This window comes from Anastrepha ludens, chromosome 2 (genome assembly GCF_028408465.1).
Source record: "Anastrepha ludens isolate Willacy chromosome 2, idAnaLude1.1, whole genome shotgun sequence".
NCBI lineage: Eukaryota > Metazoa > Arthropoda > Insecta > Diptera > Tephritidae > Anastrepha > Anastrepha ludens.
The window spans coordinates 39065605-39083516 of NC_071498.1; the positions used below are offsets into that span (position 1 = coordinate 39065605).

Sequence of the window (17912 nt, forward strand, 5' to 3'; positions counted from 1 at the left end):
AATTGTCTAATGACCCTAGCCCGAGGACGTCCAAGGATAACCTGGCTTGACCAAGTCATAGCCGACCTGAAAAAGCTACGAGTTAGGAGCTGGAGCCGTGCAGATTGAAAGAGGATTGTGGATGAAGCTAAAGCTCACCCTGAGCTGTAATCGCTACCTGATGATGATGATGATGATGATATTTGTACTAAGTTTGATAACCGGTCGTTTCAGCGGTGATTGTTAACCTCTACAGAGCTGTTAAGGTTACCGTTAGCCTTTTTTATTAGGGTACCATTATTTCTTATATCATCCACAACCGATTCAGCCACTTAAATCCAATATTTGCGCTGTTGCTGGAATATGCTCCGAAACCATTTGGTTTTCGCTACTAAATTGGCAGGATGCGTTCATGCCATTCATCGACTCGTTAAAATCGATCGATGAAGTTAGAAAGTTAAAGAAAAATATGCGCCAATAAATTTGATTATAAATTCTTCACTACAATACGGGAAATGTAGCTTTGTTCGAGTTTTTTTTTATTAATTTAAATAAAATTAAGATCAATTTAGAAAAATTTCAATACATTGAACAAAAGTGTTGACGTATAGGGAAAAACGGCAGGTGGTTCAATATTCCCCTTTCAGAATTCCTATATCACATTTTTGTGCTTTAATGACTGCTGCACAGTGCAATAAATAATACAAAAGGTAACGTAAGAAAAAATCCGAATTTTCTGTTAACCCTCTAATGACCAAATAAGGGCTGTCCAAAGAGAGAATCCGTAAAATAAATAAAGAGAGTCCATATATTTGGTCCTGCGTAATTTTTGCATGAAAATAATTATAAAACTCTCTCAAATTTTCGCAAAATACTCCAATGTGAGGCAGAATGCCTTTAAGAATTAATGAGCTTAGGCATTCTTGTTTATTAGAGGATTTTAAGTTTGTAATAGGGGATGCAAAAAGTTCTGAATGTTGTCCGCTACATGTCTTTCTTCTCGTTTTCTTCTTCTTGATTGACGCGATAACCGCTTACTCGACTTTAGGCGAGCTAAACAAAGCACGCCAGACGTTTCTGTCTCGTGCTAACCAGACACACAAAGTGAAGCAAAGCCCTTCTCCAACTGATCTTTCCAACGCATCGAATACTTTCAAAGCCAGAGCATTTGCATCTATTCGGATGACATGACCCAACCAACGAAGCCACTCGATTATTATGCGCTGCCTTATGTCTATGTAGTCATAAAGGTTATACTCGTGCAGCTGATTGTTCCATTGCCTACGATACTCGCCATCGACAACGTGCAAGGTATGGCTTCATCTTTAGTTAGCCATATCGCACGATGTACCTATACATGGCATCGGGGCCCCCCATGGTTTAAAAATGCCATTATCCTTCATACATAGTACTGTTTTCAGATTTGGAGAGTTTTGCCTTTGGTAAAACCAGTAGTGCTTTGCAGCAATCGTAAAATAAAGGAAAAAAAAAAAATAAAATTCGCTGCATTCTTCACCACAACTACAACCAAAATGAAAATTCAGAATACGCAGGAAAAATATGTGCCAGGCCCGTGCGAAGACCCTCAGATTTAGGGGGGTTCCAACTTTTGTTGCAGTCTGATATAACTTTGCTTGTGTTTATAAATTTATGACACACTACACGCTTGAGTCACAGTTTTGGATATGATGAATCATTGATTGGTGATAAGGATAAATAATCATCAATGTTCTCATGCTTTAGTCGTATATAATTTGTTTTCTCTGTACATCTAATCGATCTATGTCATTAGCTATTATCAGATTTTTTGGAAGTAATTGAACATATACTATACATTTATTACTATTTGAGTAAAGACAAACAAATGTTTGTACGACCAAGTCAAAAAACACCTCATTCAACGTCGACTAGCATTTTGACTCTTCGTGGTACCAAAAAAAACTCCTTTAAAACTCTTTGAAAATCTACTACAACTTCTCGATGTACATATATTCAAAGAAACTAAACCGTTCAATCGCTCTTCAATCATAGTCGATATAAGGTACGTCTTAATACGACGCTGCGTTGAAAAGGCGCGTTCATTCGTGAATGTTGTAACAGGCAAAGTCGCCATTATTCGAAGAATTTGATGAACATTGGGAAACGCGTCTTCGTTGCAGATATCGAGTGCTTCAAGTGAATTTTTTTTCATATCGATTCATGTGAACATTTTTTTTAAAACTTCGTCTGAGGGGGTCTGAACCCCCTAACGTAATGATTGCTGATTATAGTTATTAAAAGCAAAGCTGAAGATCTTTAAAGAACGTTTTCAGTACACGCGGCCTTACGTTTTCGGAAATACCCGTATTTTTAACCAGCTAAGGACTTTCGCCTTAGTAGCAATCCCTAAGAGGGCAATATTTTATGATATTACAAAAACAACAAAAATCGTTAAGGAAACATCTTGCCACTATTTCCCACAATCGAATCAATTAAAAATAATTTCTCATTCATACCAAACTATTTTACAACCATTTCATTTGCTAGCAATAGCACCCGGTATTGAAACGGTTTTAGCTCCGCCCATTAGCTTACCTATAATGCAATGACGATGTGTGTATGTATGCTTGTGCAAAGGCTATGCACATCGAAATATCTACCATCATTGCAAACATTTCTAAGGGTGGCTACGCGAATATCCTTTTGGTTTCCTCAGGCTCAGCATATCAAAAGCAGAGATTTGTTCAGATTTTCTTTTGATTGTAGAGCAGAGCTTGGAATTCCACAATGATAAGCGTATACACCTCAGTTGGACCAATTGTTGTATAAAAGGATACGCGCTCACAGGATGTGATTTAATTGTGAAAATTCTTATTAGCGTGCGGTTGTGCAGTGCGGTGTACTGGAGATATTTTATTTGAGAGTGATTTTTGATTTGAGTGCAAACTATTCTAAAAAAGAATTTTAATAAACTACTTATAAAAACATATAATTCGAAAAGCAATATCTGTCATTTGAACAAAAAATGTCACGAAATCAATTGCCCGATTCTTCATCCTCCCCGCCTATAAGGTTAATACGAGCAAAACAAGCAGTTATATGAATTTGTGAATCAATCAAAAGTTTTAAAAATACTCAATTTATGTTTGAAAATCTACATACGTATAAATTGATATAAGCGCATATACATATATATGTGGGTACATTAGGGTGATACACCAAAAACCGGAGCTATAAAATGTATCATGTTTTAAGGCTTCCGCCAAAATTATTCGGAACATTTTTTATATTTAATTTTCTGTAAAATTGTTAAGATTGACGTGAGCCGAAGAAATTTGAAAATACCTCCGAAAATCGACTTTTTTATAAATAAAAATAATTTCTAAAAATATTGATAATATTATATAACAATTTAATCTTTAAAGGTCGGCATAAAAATGTTTAAAAATTTTAGAAACGAAATAAAAGTAATGAGTTTTTTGGAAGTACTTTCAAATCGGTATGGCTTTCGTAAATCTTAATACTGATAGTAATGTTAATCTTATAATAAATTTTATAATTGCGATTGAAAAACATTACCCATATTATTTTACATATATGGAGAGCAACGCACCCTAATGTGCATGCATATATTATCGCGAATGTATTTCAAAAACAAATATTGCCTACAATTTAACATAAATTCTAATTAATTCAGGTTATAACGGGTGATGTATAATGGCTTATTTCTTTCTAAATCAGCTAAAAACACAGTTTAATCATTTTGAATCATTTTTGTTGTTGTGAAAAGACTAGCCTCCCAATAAATAATGGAATATAACTTCATTCAAAAAACGACTTCAGTTGGACCTACAGTAGTTCATCTCCTTAAACCAATTTCGCAACTCCGTTCCGCTGATTTTGTCCCCTATTTCAGCGATAGCGCTAACTAACTATACTATGTTTAAGCTCATAAATCATTTCAATCATCGATATTTAATGGAACACCACAAAAAAGTTCTAAAGATGTCAAATCGCTGAGCCGTGGAGGCAAACTGATATCTCCAAAAGGGTTATCGAACATACAATGCAAACCATCTATTGTTGAAAGACTTATGCAGGATAAAGAGCCCACTTGCTCCCATCCAATTATTAAATCTGCTGCCAAAAAAATGGTTGGCACGTCTATGTGGCCTGCCTCTGAATCAATAATGTCGCCGCTTCTAAGTTCACACCAAACAGACACGCGCTCTAAACTCATTGACTCCTCTACAAAGATGGGCGTGTCTCCCGAGCCGCGGTAATATTACTTGCTAACGTGATCGCCGAGACCAAAATGCGTCCATTTCGATCACAATCACTGTCATTTTCCAGCTTTTCTAAAATGTAGACCGCGAAACTATATAAGAGCCGATGCTCGATGTTCACTTACCTTTACATATTTATTCAGTTAAGTAATTGAACCATATAAAAGGATAATCGGATTAAGCAGCAATTGATAGAAAAAGCTGTTATATTTAATAGCTGTACCCCCTCAGCAGGCTATGGCAAGCTTACCAGTGTATTTCTCATAAAACCCATGTTCCGTTCTATGTCGACATTAAAACTGTAGGTCCCGCCATTTGTAGGACAACAACGGGACGTTCACTCCGTTTGGGAGCAGAAGCACGGGCAAACTCCTATCAAGTAGCATACGTACCAATTATTTATAATTGGAATGGGAACTTAGAACAGGTTCGCTAGACTTTTTAAATGTATATCACATTTTACGAAGCTCCCGTAACTATGAAGCGCTGCAGAAAGAGTTGTACTCTCCACTATGGAGATTTAGCTACAGAGAAGAAACCATTCAGAATTTTCTAACGAGTGTTCTGGCAGTACGTTCATTAAGCTATTGGATGTTGTAATTTGTTCGTGCATACGTCATTTGTAGAGTTGCACAAGCCCATAAACAAACGTACTCGGATGTGGTAGCCGAATGGCTTGGTGCGAGACCACCATTCGGTAGTGTCGGAATTCGAAACCCTGGACATAATAGCGGACGCATCGCGACAAGCAGCGGCAAACCTTTGAGTGTATTTCTCATAAAAGCTTCTCATGAAAAACCGTCTAACTTAATTAGCACACTGGCTTCTAGGGCCTTCAGTGCTTGATGATGATTACAAAATTACTTATTTCTAACTGTACATTTTAAATATGGTGTATTTCATATAAATAATTGTATACTCTAATCACATTGTCAAAGGTAATATTACTTAATAGAGTGGATGGTACCATAGACCATGGGCTGGTGTTGGACAGAGGTCTAGAATATGTTGGATTGAGAGATGCCCTCCACAAAACTGACAAGCCCGGGAAGGAGAGCCGAGGAGAAGATGTTCGTGTGCTAGTTTAGTATAACCGAGTCTCAGACGTTTGAAAGTTGTGATTTGGTGTTTGGAAAGGGAAGTTGCGAATAAGGATTTTTTACAATCAGGGTTTATAAGGGTGTAGGGATGATTAAATTGAGACCATCCAACCATTCTCAAGTGGGAAGATTGAAGGGTGATAGTTTTAAGGATCTCATTCGAAGGAAATGTATCGAAAGTAATGGAGGGGTTGGAATATGTATTTTTGGCTGCTGCATCAGCTTTTACATATCCAGGAATTCCTATGTGGCTAGGTATCTAAAGAAGCTTTATTTTGTTAGGATATTTTATTAATTTATTCCTGATTCAACAAATGATCTGATTACCACTAAAGATATTCTTTAACGCTAGAAAGACTGGCAAGCTGCCTGTACATATTAGGAATTTACCCTTATTATTTGTTGCATACTTTGACGCATGGATGATAGCCACTGCCTCGGCAGAAAAGAATGGAGCTATTCGGAGTCAGCCAACCATTGGATATTAGGCTTCCGTCATTCTCTACCACAGCAAAAGTTGCACTATGATCAGTACTTGAACCATCGGTGAAAATCGTTACCCAACCCTTTAAGGACTGCGAATGAATTATTTCCATAAAACGTTGTATAAAAACTATCGCATTTATGTTAAGTTTACAGAGAGCATGAAGGTCGACATTTAATGTTGCAGGAAGGAGTTTCCAGGAACACTGAATACTAATTTTCGAGCAAGATGCCGGTATGGAAATACCTCGTTTGTTGCAGTTGTAGATGGAACGACGAATGTCGGACCAAATATTGAAATAACGATTATGCCGAGAAGCGGTTTTAAATGTGTTGAAAAGAAGTTTATATCTGGTGCTTGAATATTTGGCTATAAGTTTAAGAGTGGTTATGTGACATCTTTTAGTGATAGATGGAAGACCAGCTTCAGCTAAAATGCACTTGATAGGAGATGTTGGGAAGGCGTTAAGGCTACGCCTGACCGCTGAATGATAATGAGCATTGAGAACCGCAAATGGGTAGACAGAAATCGATTTTAGCTAATGAAGATAATAATAATAAATAAACTATTTCGAATGTCTAAGAAAAATTCATACAGAAGCTTAAAATAAACTTGTATTCAAAATAAATTCATTTCATTTTATTGAAAAGACGTATAGTTTTAAATTTTTTAATCACTATCACTTATAATGGTTTGCACCGCTTGAAAAGTGGTTCCAAATCACCTTCATCATCAGCAGAGAATGTCTCTGCAATATATATTTGCGGTAAAGGTAATGGAAAACTTTATTCTCGTGTTGTGTGGCTCTTTCTTTTCTCACAATGTAATCGATAATTAAACTTTGCGATAATTGTCCAAGAAATTTTCGTATAAAATACACACCGTACATTATCTTGTTCTTAGGTGGCACATAGGGAACATATATATATGTAATTCAAATAATTCTAGCCCCAAAGTTTGGCTGCAGCCCCGTGAAAGAGGCTTCTCCTGTTTTCAAAAGGCCACATGAAAATAGCGCTTCTACAATGCCCATAAACATATTAACCCCATCGAGCAAATCCTTGTCTTATTTTTATTAATATTATTTTTCCTTGCATTGCTCCGAGCCTAAATACCTTTTTTTTAAGCAAAGTTTTGAGCGATAGAGATAACAAATGACAGTGTAGCTTTCACATTGTTGGAGAGAGTAAAGATAACTAAATCAAAGTTGGCATAGATACTCCTAACAACATATATGTATATGTAAGATAACTGTTTAAAATACTGAGCTTGCCCTTAAAAGTCATCCGATCTAGTTTATTAAAAATTGATCTTAGAAGACTAGACGTATGTATGTATCTCAGCTAGGCAGTGCATTTTCGAGATGGTTACTCCGAGCACAGAAAAGGAGTGCTTCTTTTAACTATCTGCAGTCGAATCTGGGGCAAAGGATAGGACAATTCATAATTATTCATAAGTAATTAGATCTGAGACGTTTAAGAGAGCTTCTTCAGCTAACAAAATTGAAACTCGGTGGTGAGGGTCTTAGCTGGTTATGCGGCGAGGCTCAACATAACTCCGAGTTCCATAACCGGTAGATACAGGGTCCGGCACTCGAAGTGCAACCAATTAAAAAAGCCATACATTTAGTTTGGAAAATTACTTTTATTCAATTCAAAGTAAAATTTGTGAGAAAATAATACAAAACAAAAAATCAATTTACTTTTGTTCGATATGACCACCTTTTGCCTTGACTATGGCCATGAGATGGCTCAGAAACGAGTCGCAAGCTGTCCGAATGTGACTTGCAGGTATTTTGACCCACTCGCGGACAATGGCTTTTTTCAGCGCCTCGAGACTGGGGAATCTTTTAGTTAGGGCTTTGCTCTCCAAAATGGCCCAAAGAGAATAATCCATCGGATTAGCGTCTGGTGAATTTGAGAGCCATTGTGTGGACGTTTTGAAGTTCGGAACGTTGATTTTTAGCCATTCCTGGTTCACTCGGGCTTTGTGAGACGGTACCGAGTCCTGTTGAAACGTCCATGGTATATCACCGAAACGTTTGTCTGCCCACGGCTTTAAAGCAACCGCCAGAATACTTTCTCGATAATATTTCGCATTTGCCTCGATGAAAACAATTGGAGAGTATCTATCTGCGGTTACAGCGGCCCAAACCATTACCTGTGCTGAGTGCTGCCTCCTGGTGGCCAATCGATGACTGAAATTCGCGTATGCACGGTCGGTCAAACAAACCTTATCGTTTTGGGAGTTTACGAATTGCTCAATTTGAAAAATTTTCTCGTCAGAAAACACAATGTTCGGAAATTGACCCCTTTCGGTCAAGCGAAGCAACTCTTTCGCTCTCTCAAGTCTGACTTGTTGCTATTTTGATGTGAGATCATGCGCTTTTTGGATTTTGTACGGCTTGAATTTGAGATAATTTTTCAGTATGCAATGGATGCTACGGTCAGATATTTTCAGTTCTTTCGCCATTTGATTGGCACTTCGTCGGGGACTTCGATCAATTCCCTTCTTCCCTTTTTCAATCATTTCACGTGACGTTGCAGTCTTTTGATGACCACCTCCATGACGTTTCGCGATGCTACCAGTATCATTGCAACGATTCATGGTGCTATAAAAAAAAACTTTATTTACTTTAAGCTGCTCGAGCACACGAACAATCGCTGGTTGTAATTTTCCGGCCAAGTATAATGCAATCACACTATTACATTTGAAATCCATTACTGATTTTATTTTTTCCCGTTTAGTCTCGGCAAAATGCTTTCGTGCGCTTGTAAAAAATACTTTGGACTCTCATTTAGCCAACTAACAGACAGATAATGCCCGTGCATCAGCTGCGCGAGCTGTCTGAAGTTGGTTACACTTCGAGTGCCGGACCCTAAAGTATGCTGAATTGGTAACAGTTTCTCAGCTTATCTGCTCCGCGATGCTCAGATTCACACTCTTGGCTTTTACTCCTTTAATTTGGACTGCGAAACTGTCATATATATAGTATTTATATATGTATGTATACGAGGATATCCTTTATTGGTTGCTCCGGCGAACGCCTCTTCCCAAAAACGGAGAGACCTACATTTTTATGCCACCTCCTTCATTTTGGTGTTTCGTGCCCATAAGGTAGTAGTCCGGTGTAACGACCGAAATTTCGACGTTTTTTCATGAATCTTTTTTAAAAAGAAAATAAAATGCGATCGTTTTAAAGTTTTTATTGGTGTTTTGAAGTATATAAAAAAAATTTGTTTAAATTAATCTTATATTAATTTGATTAAAATTGTTGACGTCAAAGTGGAGTCCTTAAAAAAAATATGAGTTGGTTCGGGGAAACACACAGCCTTCCAAAGTCATCTGAAATAAAAAATTCAAGGAGATTATTATTTTGTAGACTTTATTTTAGGTCCCGAACCTAAAATATACATAAAAATAAAAAAACAAAAACAAAATGGCGGACTTGTGAAAAAAGTTCTCAAAATCTATTTTTTTCTTCATAAATTGTTTAAATTAAATAGTTTATTCTTAAAAAATTAAATGTTGTAAAGGTCCAGGATCTAGATATGTGTGTCTAGAATAACGGGTTAAATTTTTAGCCAAATCGGTTAAATAGTTTTGAGTCAGTGATTACCCGAAATTTCGAAAACATGGTTTTGAGAAAAACGCGTTTGAAGTTTCAGAGCAGCTGCTGCTGGCGTGTCACACGCTTTCATACACACTACGGCGCGCTCTCTTATTTTAGCTATAACTTTAAAAATAATTAAAATTTCTGTCTGAAATTTTTATAGTATAATTTCTAAGATGTTTTTCTTCCGAAAAATGTAAAAAAAAATCGATTATTATTACCCGTCACCTCGGGCTACTACCATAAGTACCAAATCATTCGATTACGGCGGCTGCGGAACTATCAGGCTTGGATAATAGTCACTAGCCAGGTTTTCTTAATCACACGCAGCATAAATCCATTCGCGGTTCATAATCGTTATTTCGCAAATATCTCCTTGGTATATTCCATCCTCCCTCTTCTTTTTTCGTTAAACTGTGACTTTACCATTTTATTTCAATTAACCTAACCCTAACCCTATCGAGGAATTCGAAGAATTCAGGGGAGCAATGGCCAGTCGAATAACTTTAAAGTATTTTCAATAACCTCCCTCGATTACGTACAGCATGCAGTAATTTGAAGAAATTTGATTGACAAGTAATTTTATGTAATATTCTATTTTCTAATGTACTCTGCACACATCTACACGTACATACGCATCTGTATAACCGTATTCACAACCAATTCCCCTTCCTCCTCTTACAGCCACCTTTCATTTCATAATTTCGACGATGACATGATCAACGATTTGCCGTCGTGCGTTTATGCCGGTGCACCGCATCACGTGACCGGCGCAGCAGGTGGCATCAGCGGTGGCGGCGGTAATCTACGGATGAGTACAAGCAATTTGCGTCAGATGCAACAACAATATTTACATCATACGGGTATAGCTTAATCGATATCTCTTATAATAGCAAATAATTATCTTTCAATGTGGCTTTTATTTCGCTTTTTTTTGCAGAAAACCTACTGGACTCGTCAACGGGCATGTCACTTGCTTCGGCTAGCTCTTCCACCGGCTGTGGTGGTGCCGGCGGCAATGCGTCCATGCTCTGTAATAGTCCCAGTGCGAGCAGCAGCAGCGTAGGCTATGGTAATGCCGTAGCAGCAAATGCAGCCGCAGCGGCTGCTGCTGCTGCCGCGGCCACAACACCTTACAAATTGCAACGCCAACAGGCAAATGTGCGCGAGAGGAAACGCATCCAGAGGTCGGCACCAACTGGGTACACTAAATGGTCTATTTTCTTTTCTACAGAACTTTTCTTATTACACAGTAATGCAAAGGCACACTATCACCTACATATCTACACACACACCTACATACATAAGTATGATACTTAAGCGACTAACGAAGCATCGTTAACAAGCGAGCTCATCTTAACAAAGACTAGTTTTTAATACAAATTAAATTTCCAATTTATTACTAAGTATACTTTTTAAGCTAATTTTTTAAATTTGTTTTGTTTTTACTAAATTACAAACATTTATTTTTTCTATTCTTTGTTTTTCTTGCTTGCCGCTCTGAATGTTTAAAATTTCGTTCGTCTGTGGTTCGAATTCAACAGTAGCATCAATTCAGCTTTCGATGAGCTGCGCGTCCACGTGCCCACATTTCCATATGAGAAACGTTTAAGTAAAATTGATACTCTGCGTTTGGCCATTGCTTATATTTCACTACTGCGCGAAGTCCTGCAGACCGACTACGACCCGCTGACCTATGTGGAAAAGTGTTTGCGTGGCGAGATTAAGGCAGATCGCGCCAATTGGAATACAAGTGGTGAGTGAGAAGAAAATGTTCTTTTTTTATTACTTTTTTTAACTAGCTTCAATTCGCCAAGCCTTGCAACACTCTAAAAAGTTAAAGATGAGGTTATCGAAATTTTTTGTTTAGCCATTTGAACGTAGACGAGTACAGTGCACGTAGGGTATTTAAAGACAACTTGAGAGTAAAACTAGTTAGCTTTTATTTTGAACAAAATTTAATGAAACTTCAGGAGACTTTTACACAACATTAACTTATTACAATAAAATTTCCATTAGCTGGGATCCGGAAACAATTGCATGCCCAAATCTAATGCTCCTTATTGATATTGATCATAACGGTTTTAATTGCAGCTTTCAAAAAAGAAATGGTGTCATGAGGATGCTTATTGGTTTCACGCTCAACTGCACTCCATACGTGGTTATCCAGGTGATAAAGTTCTGGCAAGTTAGGCGGCCATGTTATGTGGTCATGGATATTTTCAGCCATCTAATCTTGTGTCGCCATCGCTTTGTGTGAAACAGCAGTGTTTTACTGAAGGTATGGACTGTCACCGCGAGCACTATCCAGAATTTCACTACCGTCCCCAGGATTTCGATACATACAACAGAATTCACTCGAAATCCTTTAGTAAAGAAGTGTTGTGGCACGGCATGACCTTTGTTGCTCACACAACCTAAAACTATAATAGTGGCTAGAAACTTCGAGTGCATGACAACAGAACCTCTGTAGGATTGACACATAGCCATCTGCCATTGTGGTAATTTCTGCGTTTGGTCCTTTGGTCTTGGTCAACCTTCGTTTTCGTCAGAAAAAAACCATAACATCTCATTCGCCTCAGGATGTTTAATTTTGTTTAAAGGCGTTTTCATCGGTTAACCCGCTGCTATTGTATTTGCTCTAACATAAACTGTCTTCTGCGCATAACGTAGCATTTATACCCGAGATCTTCATGGGCAACTGAACAGATAAGACCTTTAGAAACATTAAGCTGCCTCCAAGGGATCTCATCGATTTTGAAAGGTCCTCGTCAATGATTGCTTGCGCCTATTGAATAAATTCTACAGATCGGACAGTCTCAGAACTTTCCTTCTGTTTTTTTGCGTTTTGCAAAATATTTTGAGTCGCCGGCTGATGCTTCCAATTCACAGAGAATCTTATGAGTGAATGAACGGGCGCCCCTAAGAAAATTGGAGATTTTTAAATCGGCGTCTCTTCGCTCCTTGAGTTAAGTTGTAGTCCTCCATGTCTTATCTGAAAAAGAGCAAAACGTGTCCGCATAATTTTCTGTATCCGTCCTGCGTAGTTTACGGTATTTGGGCGAGCTTCTTATCCTGTTGAGGAGTCTTAGACTTTGTCATCGCAAACGTCAGCCAAACAAGAAACTGATCCATGACCCCTCTTATTCCCCATTATTAAGACTGTCCTACAATATTTTTGGGATAGAAAGAGGTATAGGTCTGCCGGTCTCACTTTTTGTTTACAGTCATCAAAGTCTCCAATTTTTTTTTTTTATTCAGATTTTATATTAAGTAAACAAAATTTTATAAATCGATTTTTCATAGAAATTTTTTATATTATAGTTTTATATTGTAGTACAATTTCACGAGGATTCTTTTTGTCGATCATTTGTACTCTCTGACATTCCATTCTCAATTTTGACTTCTTTTTTTAAGAAAAGTCTAGAATTACAAGTACCTTTTGAGACAATTTAAGACTGAAATGTTTTGCAGAAAAATTTCAGAAAATTTCACTGACCTTAGTGAAGACAAAAAAGCCGTCAACATAAGATGTTAAGATGTTATTGAAAAAATACAGTAATATTTCAAGGCGCAATTCGTATGTTTGCCTTTCTCATATGCAAAATGTAGTATTCGAATTAAGACATACGCATGGATTGTTCCTTATGAAGTCTGCCATTCCGCTGCCTAAAACAGGTTATAACTACAAAATTTGTTTATCGGTGGAAGGTTACCTTTGAAAAAATGCTTTTTGAATACTGTGCACTCAAAATTGAAAAAAAAAAATATCGGATCCAATACGGCGGACAAACTTTTTTTAAAACTCAACTGATTAACCTGAAACTCATTACTCGGGGATTTATGAAAACTTATTTGCTTCCTCAAGACTCTCTTTCAAAAGCATTCTACATTAAAATTCATTAAAGATTATTTAAGTAGTCTTTTGTTAAATATTTTTTACTTTAAATAAGTAAATTAAAAAAATGTTAAGGAAATTTTCAAAAATTTCGGTTCAAATCTGTTAAACAAAAATTACGATTTCTTGTCTATTTTCCTCCAAAAACCTCGAGTCTTAAGTGAATGATATGAGCTTTACAATAAAAAATAAGTCCACCATTTTTAGTTTCGAAAAATTTATTTCAAATTCATATTCAGCAAGCCCACAACCCATGAGTAACGAGTGTCAAGTTAATACGATGAATTTTAAAAAACTCGCCAATATTTCAATTTTGCGCACACTGTATCCGATCAGGTGTTTTGCTTTTTGAATAGCGGTCCTCGTCGGCAAGCAATAGCAAACCTTCGAGTGCGCTATTTTTTCAGACTCACTTGTTTATACGGAAATAGACCGGACATAACATAATCTTTCCACCCACAGAAGAGATCTTTTAAACATACCAAACCCAAAACAGCTCACTTGGTGTTCAACTTTTAGCAATTTGTTTGACGCCATTTTTGTCTTCGGTAACTCGCGCGATTAATTGCCTGGCAAATATTTTGAAATCGAACGCAGTCGTGGAATATTCTATGTATAGAACTTTTGCGACTTAAAAAAAGTGAAATTTACCCATAAAAAGTGAAGTTGCGGGGTTAAAATATTACACAAAAAATTGCCTTCCAAAATTCTAATATGAAACATTGATAATATTAACATCAGAAATCGACCAGTAATACTTTTTGCACGTAATATAAAAATACGTGGACCCAAATCGGGAAGTTTTGACCCACTGTAAGATATAAACTGTGACCAGGTAGACTAAAACTTTGTTCTAGAAAACTCCTCCATTCGTTAAGTACTTTTAGAATTACATATGTATATGGTTGCTTTTCTATTCCAATGCAAAAAATTTAAATTTTAATTACTTGTAATAGTTGCTTCCAAGACGAATATCACTAACTCTAACTCCAAAGTCGTGTAAGCTAATAGTACGAGTTAAATTATGTTCTGAGATGTTCTATTCGATTGCCTCGATTGTAGCATTACTAACCAACCTGAACAATTTTGGGTCAAACACTACTTTTCACATATGTATATGAACCAAGTCGGACCGTAAGCATATATTTTAATGGTTAATGGTTGTAAAGGGTTAAGGTATGGCCCTTTAGCACTGCGACCATATTGATCTATTGTGCACCCTATGCTGTCTATTGACTGTTAAGTATGCTTATGAATTGTACCAGCTCCTTCTGAGGGAGTGATTGAAGGTCTTCATCTGTAAGCATGAACTTGTTTAAAAACCTTTTCCTTCTATGCGTTAACCCCGGACATTCGATAATGAGATGTTCTATAGACTCCTCATCTTCGCAGCAAAATCTGCAGGTGCTGGTGTTAGTTATGCCTAATTTGTGTAAGTGTTTGTTGCAGGTGAAGTTACCCGTGAGGGCGCCTGTGAGAGTGCGAATGCTGTTTTTGTTTAACGTGAGGGCCATGTTAGGTCTTTTAGCGTTGAAACTTAGGAACTTTTTGGAGTGTCTAAGACCCTCTACGTTGTTCCAATGCTGATTTATTATAGTTTTGGCCCAGTATTTTACTTTTTGTTTTAGGCTGTTTTTGTTGAATCCGAACATGGGACTAGGTCCGATGAAGTTTACATCTGCCCCTTTTTTGGCTTGAAAGTGTGCCTTTTCGTTGCCGTCATATCCCTCATGTCCCGGTACCCGAATTAAGGAGACATTGTTTTTGGATGTCAGGTTATTGAGTGCCTTGTGGCATTCTAAGAGGGTTTTTAAGTTGTAGGTGATCTTTACTCTCTTGTGGTTTCTACGTTGCATGATGTTTGCTGTTTCCATTATTGCGTGTAGTTCCGCTTGGAAGATGGTGGTGTCCCTGGTGAGAGTGAATGATTTGTGTATTCTGGGCCCCACTACTCCTGCTCCTACACCATAAGGTGTTTTTAATCCATCAGTGTACCATTTTTGTGAATCATCATTCATCCATTTTGGGTTTGTTTGCGCCAGTCGTTTCTTTCTCGTGCTAACCGGCGCCAGTTGGACACACCAAGTAAAGCCAACTCCTTCTCCACCTGATCTTTCCAACGCAGAGGAGGCCTTCCTCTTCATCTACAACCACCAGCTGGTAACGCATCGAATACTTTCAGTGCCGGAGCGTTTGTTTCCATTCTGACGACATGGCCCAGCCAACGAAGCTGCTGGATCTTTATTCACTGCACTATGTCTATGTCTTCGCAAAGCTCATACAGCTCGTTGTTCCACTACTTCCACGATACTCGCCGTCACCAACGTACAAAGGTCCAAAAATATTCTGCAGAATCTTTCTCTTTCTTTTCAAACACTCCAAGGAACCCCTTATCGAATATTGTCATCGTCCAAGCTTCTGTGTCATACGATAGAACGGTAATGATGAGAGCCTAATAATGTGTGGATTTTGTTCGGTCGAGAGAGGACTTTTCTACTCAATTGCCTACTTAGTCCAGAGAGACCTACTTAGAAGACAGATTCTCCGTTGAATTTCAAGGCTGACATTGTTATCGGTGTTAATGCTGGTTCCTAAATAAACGAAGTTTCTTACAACCTCGAAATCATAACTGTCTACAATGACATGGGTGCAGAAAGGCAAGTGCGCCGACTTTTTGTTTGATGACAGAAGTTACTTAGTTTGTCCTCGTTCACCACCAGACCCATTCGCCTTGATCCTTTTTCCAATTTGCCAGCCAACTAACTACCTACAATAAAAACTAAATTAAACGATAGTAAAAACCACGGCCGCCGTAGCCGAATGGGTTGGTGCGCGACTACCATACGGAATTCACAGAGAGAACGTAGGTTCGAATCTCGGTGAAAACACCAAAATGAAGAAAAACATTTTTCTAATAGCGGTCGCCCCTCGGCAGGCAATGGCAAACCTCCGAGTGTATTTCTGCCATGAAAAAGCTCCTCATAAAAATATCTACCGTTCGGAGTCGGCTTGAAACTGTAGGCCCCTCCATTTGTGAACAACATCAAGACGCACACTACAAATACGAGGAGGAGCTCGGCAAAACACCCAAAAAGGGTGTACGCACCAATTATATATATATATATATAAACCACTTTTAAAAGGGTCTTTCAAAATATACGTCTACATGTCAGTAGTGAATAATTCCTAAACGGTACCTTTTTATTCCATCTTTGACATTTGCCCAGTAGACAAATTTGCAATTTTAACCATGGATACTTACTATCTAGAACAAAGCGTTAAGATTTTCGAAACTTATTATGAAAATGGTCGATCTTTAACTAACAACTAAGCGCATAATTTGCATTTTTTTATGGAAATAATCATCCGAATGAGTCGACAATTCAAAGTTAAAAAAATTTCAAGAAAGTGGTTCTGTCGAGTATAGCACAAGGACTGGCAGAATGAAAACTGGATGCTCTGTTGAGAATATTGCTGCTCCATCGCAAAATGTTGCTGAACAACCTATCGATATTTATATCTCGACATTCTCAACAATTCGGCATTCATGAATCGACTGTTTGGCAGATTTTACCAGTAGACGTGCTTATGGTGGATATTTAAATGATGCCATTTTTCACGTATGAAATAAAATAGTGAAACCTAAAAAAATCTAATTTTTTACATCATAATTTTACAAATCACAGTATCTGGGCGCGTCTTTTGAAAGGCAATTTAATTTAATTTAATTTTTTGACTGACCTTTAAGATTGATTGAACATATTTTCATATTTTTAAACATATAATCCTATTTTTAGAAACATGTTGCAAGGGAGCTTCTTACTGTTAAACATTTTTTTAAAGCAATAACCAATTCATAAAATTTTCTTCGTTCTTTAATCCATTAATAACTCATTTCATTTCCAGATCTCACAGCACGTCTTTCTTGGATCAACTGGGAAAATCTAGGCGTACATCCAGGCCGTCGTACATTGCTCACCACATTGGCATTATCTTCCGAACCAATGTGTGGCGCCCACTGTGGACCATAAATAAACAATTGAAGCCTAAAAAAAAATTGCTCTCTAAGAGCATTTAGGCATATTTTATAATTTCATTGTGATACTAATTTAGTCCAATTGTCTTCCTTTTTTTTTGGTTTTTGATATTTTAAGCTAAATATTATATAAGTGAAAAGTAAATTAATTAAACAACATAAATTTAAATTTTATTTTCAAATATAACAAGCATTTATTTGTTCGGCACTCTTTTTTTTCTCTTACTACTTTTCAGCTCAGCAGCACACTTAATTATATAAATAAATTTATTATAAAAATACATACATAAATTAAATATTTTAAAAAGATCTGAAAATCTCAAATGCACACTTGCTGTGGAGAAAGGTTCTTTATTTCAAATATTCCTTATTTGAAAGCATTTCTCTATTTATAGGAAAATGTCAAACGACAGGCTCGGCCTAAACCGGTGCAGACTGCATGCGTCACACTTTTATTGATACTACATATATAATGGCTCAATTATTTCAATAAAATGTGTATTTTTTAATTTAATTAATTAAATAATGCGTCCATTT

The 17912-nt window shown here is 37.1% G+C and overlaps 1 protein-coding gene across 3 annotated transcripts; it reads left to right on the plus strand.

The window, feature by feature from the left end:
• The first annotated feature begins 2808 nt into the window (after positions 1 to 2808).
• Positions 2809 to 17614, plus strand: LOC128869137 (protein dimmed). Of its 3 annotated transcripts, none has more exons than XM_054111630.1 (5): positions 2809 to 3030; positions 10126 to 10304; positions 10382 to 10655; positions 10986 to 11197; positions 17246 to 17614. In XM_054111630.1, exons 1-5 carry the CDS (start codon positions 2984 to 2986, stop codon positions 17368 to 17370), a joined length of 837 nt encoding a protein of 278 aa, XP_053967605.1. In that variant the 5' UTR covers positions 2809 to 2983; the 3' UTR covers positions 17371 to 17614. The 3 variants fall into 3 exon arrangements, with proteins under 3 accessions (XP_053967605.1, XP_053967612.1, XP_053967615.1); XM_054111637.1 differs by having other exon boundaries at positions 10382 to 10643; XM_054111640.1 differs by having other exon boundaries at positions 10382 to 10628.
• The last annotated feature ends 298 nt before the right edge of the window (positions 17615 to 17912 follow it).

Excerpts from the sequence above, each read along its gene's own strand:
- LOC128869137 (XM_054111630.1), top strand. The coding sequence starts at position 2,984 with ATGTCACGAAATCAATTGCCCGATTCTTCATCCTCCCCGCCTATAAG. Across the intron at positions 10,656-10,985 it reads CCAACTGGGTACACTAAATG|TAGCATCAATTCAGCTTTCG; the intron begins GTCTATTTTCTT and ends CGAATTCAACAG. Across the intron at positions 11,198-17,245 it reads CGCCAATTGGAATACAAGTG|ATCTCACAGCACGTCTTTCT; the intron begins GTGAGTGAGAAG and ends TTTCATTTCCAG.